General features: G+C 39.5%; 1 protein-coding gene across 5 annotated transcripts in view; it reads left to right on the top strand.

The window, feature by feature from the left end:
• TTN (titin) overlaps positions 1-12747 on the top strand; it is a 283231-nt gene that overhangs the window by 197790 nt on the left and 72694 nt on the right. For all 5 annotated transcript variants that reach the window (XM_060105903.1, XM_060105901.1, XM_060105902.1 and 2 more), the window contains 21 exons: positions 78-380; positions 493-855; positions 1164-1466; positions 1598-1897; positions 2740-3036; positions 3138-3422; positions 3513-3806; positions 5150-5449; positions 5557-5865; positions 5958-6148; positions 6544-6973; positions 8283-8591; positions 8725-8873; positions 8960-8992; positions 9091-9220; positions 9310-9609; positions 9703-10020; positions 11368-11664; positions 11775-12074; positions 12160-12474; positions 12566-12714. In XM_060105903.1, coding sequence (XP_059961886.1) covers positions 78-380; positions 493-855; positions 1164-1466; positions 1598-1897; positions 2740-3036; positions 3138-3422; positions 3513-3806; positions 5150-5449; positions 5557-5865; positions 5958-6148; positions 6544-6973; positions 8283-8591; positions 8725-8873; positions 8960-8992; positions 9091-9220; positions 9310-9609; positions 9703-10020; positions 11368-11664; positions 11775-12074; positions 12160-12474; positions 12566-12714 — 5675 coding nt within the window. The remainder of the gene's footprint in view (positions 1-77; positions 381-492; positions 856-1163; positions 1467-1597; positions 1898-2739; positions 3037-3137; positions 3423-3512; positions 3807-5149; positions 5450-5556; positions 5866-5957; positions 6149-6543; positions 6974-8282; positions 8592-8724; positions 8874-8959; positions 8993-9090; positions 9221-9309; positions 9610-9702; positions 10021-11367; positions 11665-11774; positions 12075-12159; positions 12475-12565; positions 12715-12747) is intronic.

Raw genomic sequence — 12747 nt, 5'->3', positions numbered from 1 at the left:
AAGAGTTAATATGCATTTTTTTTTAATTTTAAGAAGATGGGTTTCCCTATATTAACAGGTTTTTTCTTGTTCTTCAGAGCCCCCTGATCCACCTGTAGACGTTGAGGTACATAATCCTACAGCTGAGGCAATGACTATTACATGGAAGCCACCTTTGTACGACGGAGGGAGCAAGATAATGGGTTACATCATAGAAAAGATTGGTAAGGGTGAAGAGAGATGGAAGAGATGCAACGAACACCTGGTACCAGTCCTGACCTATACAGCAAAAGGCCTTGAAGAGGGAAAGGAATACCAATTCCGTGTGCGAGCAGAAAATGCTGCTGGTATTGGCGAACCTTCTCGGGCCACTCCTCCAACCAAAGCTGTAGATCCTATTGGTAAGTTGTGTTTAATGGGTTTGCCATTTTCCCATTGTAAAAGAAATGAGAATAGGTTTTGTCAGATATTTTAATCAGAATTGAAAACAATTACTGTTTTTAATCATTGCAGATGCCCCGAAAGTCATTATGAGAACAAGCCTAGAAGTGAGACGAGGTGATGAAATAGCACTCGATGCAACTATTTCTGGGTCACCTTACCCAACTATTACGTGGCTAAAGGATGAAAATGTTATCACACCAGAGGAAATTAGGAAGCGGGTAGCACCCTTGGTTAGGAGGAAGAAGGGTGAAGTTCAAGAAGAAGAACCATTTGTCCTGCCTCTGACACAGCGTTTGAGTATCGACAATAGTAAAAAAGGAGAATCTCAGCTACGTGTCCGAGATTCTCTCCGACCTGATCATGGCCTGTTTATGATCAAAGCTGAAAATGACCATGGTATTGCAAAAGCCCCTTGTACCGTCAGTGTGCTAGGTAAGTAGGTAAAACTACACCTTCCAATGGAAGAAAGTTAATATAAGAGTTTTGCGGGCAGTTAATAGAAGTGGGAAATAGCTTCAGCAAGGTATCCTCGGTCCCATTTTTTTCTCCTGGCTATGTAAAAGAAATCAACTGACCTTGTTATTCATTAGCTAATGTGATACAAAGATAGAGAGATGTAGGAAAAACAGAAGTTTATGTCACAGAAGCACACTGTCTTTAGAAGTTTAGAAGCACACTAAACATTTACATTTTCCATTGCTACACAAATTTTTAACCACTTCTGTCTTTCAAAATATCAGATATACCAGGACCACCAATCAACTTAGTATTTGAAGATATTAGAAAGACCTCAGTCATCTGTAAATGGGAACCACCCCTTGATGATGGCGGCAGTGAAATTTTAAACTACACTTTGGAAAAGAAAGACAAGATAAAACCTGACTCAGAATGGATTGTCGTCACTTCAACACTTAGACATTGCAAATATTCAGTGACAAAGTTGATTGAAGGAAAAGAGTACCTCTTCCGTGTAAGAGCTGAAAATAGGTTTGGGCCTGGACCACCATGTGTTTCAAAGCCACTTACAGCTAAAGATCCATTTGGTAAGGATCTTTAGCATTTAAACTTTGCCTTTTTATCATATGTTGGTATATATATTATCACAGCTTGTAAACTTGAATTTTTATGTCATACTAGGGAATTAATTCAAATGTGCCTTTTTAATTCTAATCAGAACCACCTGATGCACCCGATAAGCCCATTGTGGAAGATGTCACCAGTAACAGTATGCTAGTGAAATGGAATGAACCAGAAGATAATGGAAGCCCCATCTTAGGTTACTGGCTTGAAAAACGTGAGGTGAATAGCACACACTGGTCTCGTGTCAACCGAACCCTTCTGAATTCTCTGAAGACCAATGTAGAAGGCCTATTAGAGGGACTCACCTATGTCTTCAGAGTATGTGCCGAAAATGCAGCTGGACCTGGAAAGTTCAGTCCCCCCTCAGATCCCAAAACAGCACATGATCCAATCTGTAAGTAATTCCTTAAGAAGAAAGTGGGGTATAGCATGGTCACTATAATTAACAGTACTGTTTTATATGCTTGAAAGTTGTTGACAGTGTAGATCTTAAGTGTGATCAAAAAGTGGTAATTGTGTGAGGGAATGGTGGTGTTAACTAACATTATTGTGGCAATCATTTTGCAATATATACATGTATCAAATCATCACATTGTACACCTTAAACTTATATACATTATATGTCAATAATATCTCAGTCAAACTGGAAAAAAAATCAAACTAAATACTAGCAATGACTATAGACACATATGTTGAGGTTGCAATGTAAAATTTTAAACATCTGTATTTATAACTTAAAAGTTTCACAAAGCAATAATTACCCATATTACATGCAATACACTGTGGGGGGAAAAAGTGGGATCACATAAGCTACTGCACATTTTAAAACCATCAGTGAGTTGTTTTTTTTAAAAAAAATATTTATTTATTTATTGGCTGCATTGGGTCTTCGGTACCGAATGCAGGCTTTCTCTAGTTGTGGTGAGCGGGGGCTACCCTTTGTTGTGGTGCGTGGGCTTCTCATTGCGGTGGCTCCTCTTGTTGCGGAGCACAGGCTCCAGGCACACGGGCTTCAGCAGTTATGGCACCTGGGCTCAGTAGTTGTGGCTCGCGGGCTCTAGAGCACAGGCTCAGTAGTTGTGACACACAGGCTTAGTTGCTCTGCAGCATGTGGGATCCTCCCAGACCAGGGCTCGAACCCGTGTCCCCTGCATTGGCAGGTAGATTCTTAACCACTGTGCCGCCAGGGAAGTACCCATCAGTGAGTTTTGATTTCTGTGTCTGCATTCATTCTAGCTCCACCTGGGCCACCTGTCCCAAGAGTCACTGACACAAGTTCCACAACTATTGAACTGGCATGGGAACCCCCAGCTTTCAATGGTGGTGGGGAAATTGTTGGCTACTTTGTTGATAAGCAGCTGGTTGGCACAAATGAATGGTCCCGCTGCACAGAGAAGATGATCAAGGCCCGTGAGTACACTGTCAAAGAAATCCGAGAGGGTGCCGATTACAAACTTCGAGTGAGCGCCGTCAACACTGCAGGTGAAGGACCACCTGGAGAAACAGAACCCGTTACTGTGGCTGAACCACAAGGTACTTAAAAGTTACATACATAAGATGATGGATATTTTCCCAGTATGAGATTTTTTTTTCCATCTTTCTTGGGCTAATGTATGACTGTTCTCTTTCAACAGAGCCTCCAAATGTGGAACTAGATGTTTCTGTCAAGGCTGGAATACAGATCGTGGCTGGGAAGACTCTCAGAATTCCAGCTGTGGTAACTGGTCGTCCAGTGCCAACAAAAGTGTGGACCATAGAAGAAGGAGAGCTGGATAAAGACCGTGTTGAAATAGAGAACGTTGGAACCAAATCTGAACTAATTATCAAGAATGCATTAAGAAAAGATCATGGCAGATATGTGATTACAGCTACCAATAGCTGTGGTTCTAAATTTGCAGCAGCCCGGGTAGAAGTTTTTGGTAAGGAATATTACATGGATTTCCACAGGATTTTTCCTAAGTGATACTATCTTATTGCATTGATTTTTTTGTTGCCGTTTTATTTTTCAGATGTCCCTGGTCCAGTTCTTGATTTGAAACCCGTTGTAACAAACAGAAAAATGTGTCTGCTTAACTGGTCTGATCCAGCAGATGATGGAGGAAGTGATATCACGGGCTTTATTATTGAAAGAAAGGATGCTAAGATGCATACTTGGAGACAACCAATAGAGACTGAGAGATCTAAATGTGACATCACAGGTCTCCTTGAGGGACAAGAATATATGTACCGTGTGATTGCCAAGAACAAGTTTGGCTGTGGCCCTCCTGTTGAAATAGGACCAATTCTTGCAGTTGACCCACTAGGTAAAAAAGGTTTTCATTGTGTATATAAAGTAAATACTGACTGCTTCTAGTTATGTCATTTATGTATAGAGAGCTTTATGGCTTCAAACTACCAACAGTCTCAAGATCTATAGCTGGAATAATGAGAAAGTAATGAGAAAGGTAAACTAAATAACTACCAGCAACTTTAAGTATACCATGTTTACAATAATTTCAATGTAATTTTTGCACAAAACTGGGCATGGTTTTGCGTGCTGAAAACCCTGAATCACTGGAGCTTAGCATAACCTAAAAATAGTTTAGAAATATTACATCTTAGTAAGAAAATACACTGGAGTAATTAATTTAATAGTTCAGTAGTCAAAGAGAGTTCATTGTTTTTGAAAGATTATAGGACAGAAAACTGCCTTAGCGTAAATGCTTTAAGTCTTCCTTTAGCCCTCAAGTAGTCCCCACACTGGAAGGATGAGGGGGCACCAAAACCAGAAAGAGCCACCAAAGAATGGAAAACCAACCAAAGGAGATCTCCTTGACCAGTATAAACAAATAGGAAGCCCTAATATTGCACACACTTGGTAATGCATGCTGACATCCCATTCTAGAAAGCAAAGTCTTTGAGGATGCCCCGTTCCCCAAGAGACAGAGGAGTTGTTATTCCTCCTCCACCACCACCACCACCACCACCACCCAAGAACAGGAACAAAATTACCTCCTCACTGTAACAGCTTATCTCAAAACGTCTACTACAGCTCAGGTTGTGCCAGAAAGAACAGAACAGAGTTGGACTTCTACCACTAAGCTCTGCTTCTGGTCGCAATAATAGTCAAGAGTGGATTGGGTCTAGTTTCACCATGCAAAGCTTATTCTTTCTATCTTGTCCTTCAGGACACAAAACTACAGCAGCATTACATAAATTCTCTTTCCACCCCCTGTTAAACCTACACTTGAGGCAACATGGTTCAATGTATGTTCAGTAGACATATCCATTTTCTGTTAATAAGAAAGGAACACTTGCTCTTAGCTGGTCATTCAAAGCAAAACTTCACAGACAGCCCTCCTAGGTCATTAAAATTAGCAGCTTTCCCACTGACAGAGGTAAAATATCTAAAATGCTAAATATAAAAATGCATACATGCACCTCAATTTTTAATCAATAATCTTGACTATAGAGTTTACTAAGAAAAATTCTGACTATATGAATGCCTGTAATTCTGTTAACTGAGATATTCTGAGGATTTTAAAGACAGATGTAACAATATGCCAAACAGAAACCTATTTTTCACATAATTAATCTGAATTGAAATGTGATTTCTTACATGAATACTTATTTCATTCTTGTCATTTCAACCTGCCTCTGGTTAAAGGTCCTCCAACGTCTCCCGAGAGGCTTACATATACGGAAAGGACCAAGTCCACTATCAACCTTGACTGGAAAGAGCCCCGCAGTAATGGTGGCTGCCCCATCCAAGGCTATATCATTGAAAAACGGCGTCATGACAAACCTGACTTTGAAAGAGTTAACAAGCGACTCTGCCCAACCACATCTCTTCTGGTTGAAGATCTTGATGAACACCAAATGTATGAGTTTCGTGTCAAGGCCGTCAACGAAATTGGTGAAAGCGAACCATCCCTGCCTCTTAATGTGGTCATACAAGATGATGAAGGTGTTGAATCTGAACATAATAATCATTTTAATGCACTTTATCTCATAGGTTGAGCAAACATCCTTATGACTTGGCTATTTTTTTTCCCCTTTCCCTTCTCTTTGCAGTGCCTCCAACTATTAAGTTGCACCTGTCTGTTCGAGGAGACACCATCAAAGTTAAGGCGGGAGAGCCTGTTAACATCCCTGCAGATGTGACAGGCCTTCCAATGCCTAAAATTGAGTGGTCCAAGAATGAAACTGTGATTGAAAAGCCCACCGATGCACTTAAGATAACCAAGGAAGAAGTATCCCGAAGTGAGGCAAAGACTGAGCTTAGCATTCCCAAAGCAACCCGGGAGGACAAAGGCACTTACACGGTGACTGCTTCTAATCGCCTTGGCTCAGTGTTCCGAAATGTCCAAGTTGAAGTATATGGTAAGTGACACGCTTTCTTATATATAAAAAAAAGAAATCCAGTGTCTGTTTAAGAATTTGCTTCTCAATCGCCTCCTTTGGTTCCATTTCAGATCGTCCATCCCCACCAAGAAATCTTGCTGTTATTGACATTAAAGCTGAATCTTGCCACTTAACGTGGGATGCCCCTCTAGACAATGGTGGGGGTGAAATCACCCATTATGTCATTGACAAACGCGATGCAAGCAGGAAGAAAGCTGAATGGGAAGAAGTCACCAACACTGCTGTAGAGAGGAGATATGGGGTAAACTCTTCTAAGTATTTTCTTATGCACACTTAAAGGACATAACTCTGAATTAACACCATTCTAGCATGACCTTGGAATTTAATGATTAAACTCAAAACCACACACAAAAAGCTTAAGTATAGTTTTTAGCATTTTGCACATAAAGCCACTTAGTAAACACTTTGATATACAGATCCTCTTTTACTTGAGAGAGCCACTATTAGGTGCAATAAATTTACACATTCTCATTTTAAAAGACTTTCTCCATGTTTGAGTGGAGAAACTCAGATAACTGAGTTTATAGAAGTATTTTTTTTACAGTCTTCCCTACCAAAATAACTGGAATTTTAAAACAAGTGAAAATCAATGTAAGTATATTGTTTTTAAGAAATTATTATTCATCTGATTTCTAGATCTGGAAACTTATCCCCAATGGTCAGTATGAGTTCCGAGTTAGGGCAGTGAATAAATATGGAACCAGCGATGAATGCAAATCAGATAAAGTGGTCATTCAAGATCCTTATCGCACTCCTGGACCTCCGGGAAAGCCAGAAGTTTTGGAGCGCACCAAAGGGTCGATGCTAGTGAGGTGGACTCCTCCTCTGGACAACGGCGGCTCTCCAATTACTGGCTACTGGCTGGAGAAGAGAGAAGAGGGAGGTGCCTACTGGTCACGTGTTAGCCGAGCACCGATAACCAAAGTGGGATTGAAAGGCGTGGAATTTAATGTTCCCCATTTGATTGAAGGTGTTAAATACCAGTTCAGAGCGATGGCAATAAACGCTGCAGGAGTTGGCTCTCCCAGTGAACCATCAGACCTAGCTGTTGCAGGAGATCCCGTATGTAAGTATGCTTCCATTTCTGGAATTTATCAAGGGCAAAGCCACTAAATGGATAGTTCTGCTCTTAAATTTCTTGTATATTTCTATGCCAAATTATTTTATTTATTAAAATAAAAAGTTTCATACTTATATAGACTATCAGAAGTATATATGTATGTGTGTATACATACACACACACACTATGCACACATATTTAATATGTACATATACATGTATATGCATACACATACATACAAAAACTCATACAGTGTTTAAACACTTAGATTAAATCTAGTATTGTATGAGGAATCACAATAATAAGGACCCTGGACTATAAGCTCCTCTCTGTTCCCATACCTTAAATAAACCTCTCTCATTAATTAGCTACTGTGGAAGTTATCTCCCTCACTAAACAGTCAGACCCTCCAGTAGGAGTTCAACAAAAGCAAAAGGTTGTTAAATTTTCAATAGTATATATTGAATAAAGATATAAGATCTTCAAGCACAGTCTGTGAGGTCAAATAAAAGAAAAAAACAATTCTGAAAGATCTATGAGCAGATCAGTTCAAAAATCAAAATACCATGGCCTTAATGATTAATTTCATTTGCTATATAAATGGATTTTCTGTGGGAAAAAAAATTCAGCTATCTGTTAAAAAGACTTAAAATAATCTAAGTTCTATACAGAGCATATATAAAAAATGAATTAGTCATTCATCCTGTAAGCCGGTAGTAAACATATGCTATGTGCAAAGAGCTGTCCTAGGCACTGGAGAGGAAAGAGCTATGGTTAAAAAGATGAATGGAGTAAAAGAATTTCCATAATCGTAAAGCACTGTCAGAAATGTGATGGATTGTCACTTGATTAGGGACAGGGTCAATGGCTACAGTAAAGGGCTTAAGATTAGTTTGTGTTCAAAGGTTTACCAGCTAATGATGAAATCATTTTTTAATTTTATGGTAGGTTAAATTAAAATAAGCTTTTAGTAGAGAATATTGCAGAATCTCTTCAAAGGGATCTCAAAAGTAAAATAGCTTTTCACCGATTGTGTGTAAATAGAATATTGCTCTATCTAGAGCTAGTCAGTAATTTTTCTACTCCCAGTTAGTTGTTTGCTTTCTTTGTTTTAGCATTAATGCTAAATGAAAATAGATTTTCTTATATTTCTCTTCTCTAGAAGGTAATTTATTCCTTTGGCATTCCTATTTTAATATTTTAATAGATTAAAAATAAGATATGATCAGGTATAGTAAAACATTCTTATAGTATATAAATCTATCATCCCACTGGCTTCAAAATCTGATTTTTTTATTTTTTATTTTTTTATTAGATCCACCTGGGCCACCTTCTCGCCCAGAGGTCAAAGATAAAACAAAGTCAAGCATCTCACTAGCATGGAAACCTCCAGCCAAAGATGGTGGCAGTCCGATCAAAGGATACATTGTAGAAATGCAAGAAGAAGGTACTACTGACTGGAAAAGCGTAAACGAACCAGACAAACTTCTAACTACCTGTGAATGTGTGGTGCCGAATTTGAAAGAGCTCAGGAAGTACAGATTCCGAGTGAAAGCTGTCAATGAAGCTGGTGAATCTGAACCAAGTGATACAACTGGAGAGATCCCTGCCACTGATATTCAAGGTACTAGTCCTTAATCCATTTATGTATTCATCTTTTGATCTTATTATGAAATTGATTCATTTGTTGAAGACATGTCAATTACTTTTTTGAAAAAGGTGAGCTAAATCCTGTTATATTATCCATGGTATTACAGAGGTACCAGAAATTTTCATTGACATTGGAGCACAAGACTGTCTGATTTGTCAAGCTGGCACACAGATTAGGATTCCTGCTGTCATCAAGGGACGCCCAACACCAAAATCATCTTGGGAATTTGATGGAAAGGCAAAGAAGGCAATGAAGGTAAGAAAATTATAATTCTCTGCATCTCCCATTGACTCACTCTAAGGAATATTTACACTATAACTGACTATCTTCTTTTCTAATAGGATGGGGTTCATGACATACCTGAAGATGCACAGGTAAAAAAAAAACAAAAAACTGAAGTGATTCAGAATCGGATTGACTTCAATACTGCTATTATTTCATTCAGTGTATGACTGCTATTTTCTTTGTACAGCTGGAGACTGCTGAAAACTCATCCGTAATTATTATTCCGGAATGTAAACGATCTCATTCAGGCAAATACAGCATCACAGCCAAGAACAAAGCAGGACAAAAGACTGCAAATTGCAGAGTTAAAGTCATGGGTAAGAAAGACTTTAAAAGTTATTATGGAATAAGAACAAATTATTTTAAACAAGGCACCACTGTTTATATTGTGATTTGCATCCAACAGATGCACCAGGGCCACCCAAAGATCTGAAAGTCAGTGACATCACAAGGGGTAGTTGCAGGCTTACATGGAAGATGCCGGATGATGATGGAGGAGACAGGATCAAAGGCTATGTTATTGAGAAGAGGACTATTGATGGAAAAGCTTGGACTAAAGTCAATCCAAACTGTGGAAGCACTTCATTTGTAGTTCCTGACCTCATCTCTGAACAGGAATACTTCTTCCGCGTGCGGGCACAAAACCGTTTTGGTATTGGTGCTCCCGTGGAAACCATTCAGAGGACCACTGCCAGAGATCCAATATGTAAGTTTTTAAGTCTAAGATTAAAGTAGCTTCCTAAACTTGAAATATATTGTTATAAATAATGATTAATACTTTCTTTAACTATTTTTAAAGATCCTCCTGATCCCCCTATTAAACTCAAGATTGGCCTCATAACAAAGAACACAGTACACCTGTCATGGAAACCCCCAAAGAATGATGGGGGCTCCCCGGTCACCCACTATATTGTTGAGTGCCTTGCGTGGGATCCTACTGGGACAAAGAAAGAAGCATGGAAACAGTGCAATAAGCGCGATGTGGAAGAACTGGAGTTTACGGTGGAAGACCTGGTAGAGGGTGGGGAATATGAATTCAGAGTCAAAGCTGTCAATGCCGCAGGAGTCAGCAAACCTTCAGCCACTGTTGGCCCCACGACTGTCAAAGACCAGACATGTAAGTACCAATGCGTTATCTATCAGAGAATGTCCTCTTCGTGAATGCCTTCCTAGATACTCAAGAACAGTCCAAAATAAAAAGAGATGTCTCTGTACATCAGAAGCTACCATGGGTTGAGTCTGGACGTGGGCCCATTACCCAATCACTCAAGCCCTCAACTTCCACAGAATTATCATATTTCCTTACATATTACCTTTCCTTTACTGAAAGGAGATACTGTTTGGAATTTCCTTACTCTAATTTTTCTCCATGGCAGGCTGTTTTACTTACCAGAAGTTAAAACAGTTCCTCTGCATGCTCCTCAAAAAGGGCAGAAAGTAACCAGTTATTTGCTTAGCAACTGTTGAGACCCATTTATCTTCACAATCGAGTTTCTTTTTCTTAAGTAGAAACTTATATACCATCACAGCCATGAATAATCTGGGAACAGCATCAAAGGAAATGAGACTGAACGTCCTTGGTAAAGGTTACGTGGTTTTATTAAAACTACATGATTTTCTCTATTTGAGAAAAAGATATATCTACTTTAAGAGATAGGGCTTCCCTGGTGGCGCAGTGGTTGAGAGTCCGCCTGCCGATGCAGGGGAAATGGGTTTGTGCCCCGGTCCGGGAGGATCCCACATGCCACGGAGCGGCTGGGCCCGTGAGCCATGGCCGCTGAGCCTGCGCATGCAGAGCCTGTGCTCTACAATGGGAGGGGCCACAACAGTGAGAGGCCCGCGTATAGCAAAAAAAAAAAAAAAAAAAAAAGATAAAATATCCACACAAATATGGTAATAATTCTTCCTCTCATTATTGTTATCATCATTACTGCTGTGTATTTGTTAGTTCTCTCTTCTAAATATAGGAAAGCTGTAGTCACTACTCCCTGTGCATATTCTTATACTAAATTCATGAAAAATGGAAAATTGCTTTGCCTCTACTAGCAGTTAGTTATATTTCTTAAAGGGGGAATTCATCTCAGAACGAACAAAGTAGGTCCCCTCATTAACTCTGCATAAATATTAGGGAATATCATGAAAGAACTCCCAAGTCTAAGATACTATAGTTTCACTTCTCTCTGCCCTTTTTCAATATCTACAATCATAATGATGCCAGGTAAGAGAGAGACAGTAGCTGATACATAGCCACATGTAGATCAATAAAGGATGATGACCACATATGCCTGTTCCCTAAACTGGTATAAATTAGCTGAAGACAGATCTGTTCTTTATGTTAGGTAGGGCTATAAAGCCTGCTTATAGTAGATCAAATAACTTTATCATCACTGTGAATTCTACTTTCGATCCTTCAGTGTTTGTTTTATGTTCCTAATGACAACTTTTTTTTTTTTTAATAATCTAGGCCCACCTTCAATTGAGCTAAAAGAATTCATAGAGGTTGAAGAAGGAACTGATGTTAGCATTGTGGCCAAAATTAAAGGTGTGCCATTCCCAACACTAACCTGGTTTAAAGCTCCTCCAAAGAAGCCTGATAACAAAGAACCTGTTGTCTACGACACCCATGTCAACAAACTGGTGGTGGATGATACCTGCACTCTAGTTATTCCACAGTCTCGTAGGAGCGACACTGCCTTATATACCATCACAGCTGTGAATAATCTGGGAACAGCATCAAAGGAAATGAGGCTGAATGTCCTTGGTAAAGATTACATGGTTTTATTAAAACTACATGATTTTCTGTCCATAAACGTAATATCTGTCTTTAAGATCATTCTCCTAATAAAGTTTTCTTTTTTAAAACCATTTTAGGTCGCCCTGGCCCTCCAGTGGGACCAATAAAGTTCGAATCTATTTCAGCAGATCAAATGACATTATCTTGGCTTCCACCTAAAGATGATGGTGGGTCTAAGATTACAAACTACGTAATTGAGAAAAGAGAAGCTAACAGGAAGACATGGGTGCATGTCTCCAGTGAACCTAAAGAGTGCACGTACACAATTCCAAAATTGCTAGAAGACCATGAATATGTATTCCGAATCATGGCCCAGAATAAATATGGCATTGGGGAACCTCTTGACAGTGAACCAGAAACAGCAAGAAACCTCTTCTGTAAGTCGGACATGTTTCACATTCAAAGTCATTCTTATTTGTGTTTTTCAAAATTTCTTATAAATCACTGTGATTTTTGTCACAGCTGTCCCTGGAGCACCAGATAAACCAACAGTTAGCAGTGTGACTCGAAACTCCATGACTGTCAACTGGGAAGAGCCAGAATACGATGGAGGCTCTCCTGTGACAGGATACTGGCTAGAAATGAAAGACACCACTTCAAAGAGATGGAAGAGAGTTAACCGAGATCCTATCAAAACCATGACTTTGGGTGTTTCTTATAAAGTGACTGGTCTTATTGAAAGTTCTGATTATCAGTTCCGGGTATACGCAATCAATGCTGCTGGTGTGGGTCCAGCAAGTCTGCCATCAGACCCAGTGACTGCTAGAGATCCCACTGGTAAGCCTTAAAACCATTCTTTTTCCTCCCCCCACCCCGCAAAAGTGCCATGGAAAAGTCAAGAATACTAATGCATACTGGTTCTTTCCAGCCCCTCCTGGACCTCCATTTCCCAAAGTCACAGACTGGACTAAATCATCTGCGGATTTGGAGTGGTCTCCCCCACTAAAAGATGGTGGATCCAAAATAATGGGATACATCGTTGAATATAAAGAAGAAGGAAAAGAAGAATGGGAAAAGGTAGCTAACACTTGGCATTATGGAAATGTACTA

The sequence above is a fragment of the Mesoplodon densirostris genome, chromosome 8 (genome assembly GCF_025265405.1).
Source record: "Mesoplodon densirostris isolate mMesDen1 chromosome 8, mMesDen1 primary haplotype, whole genome shotgun sequence".
NCBI lineage: Eukaryota > Metazoa > Chordata > Mammalia > Artiodactyla > Ziphiidae > Mesoplodon > Mesoplodon densirostris.
The sequence above is the reverse complement of the archived record's forward strand: the minus strand, read 5'-3'. Positions and strand labels throughout refer to the sequence as shown.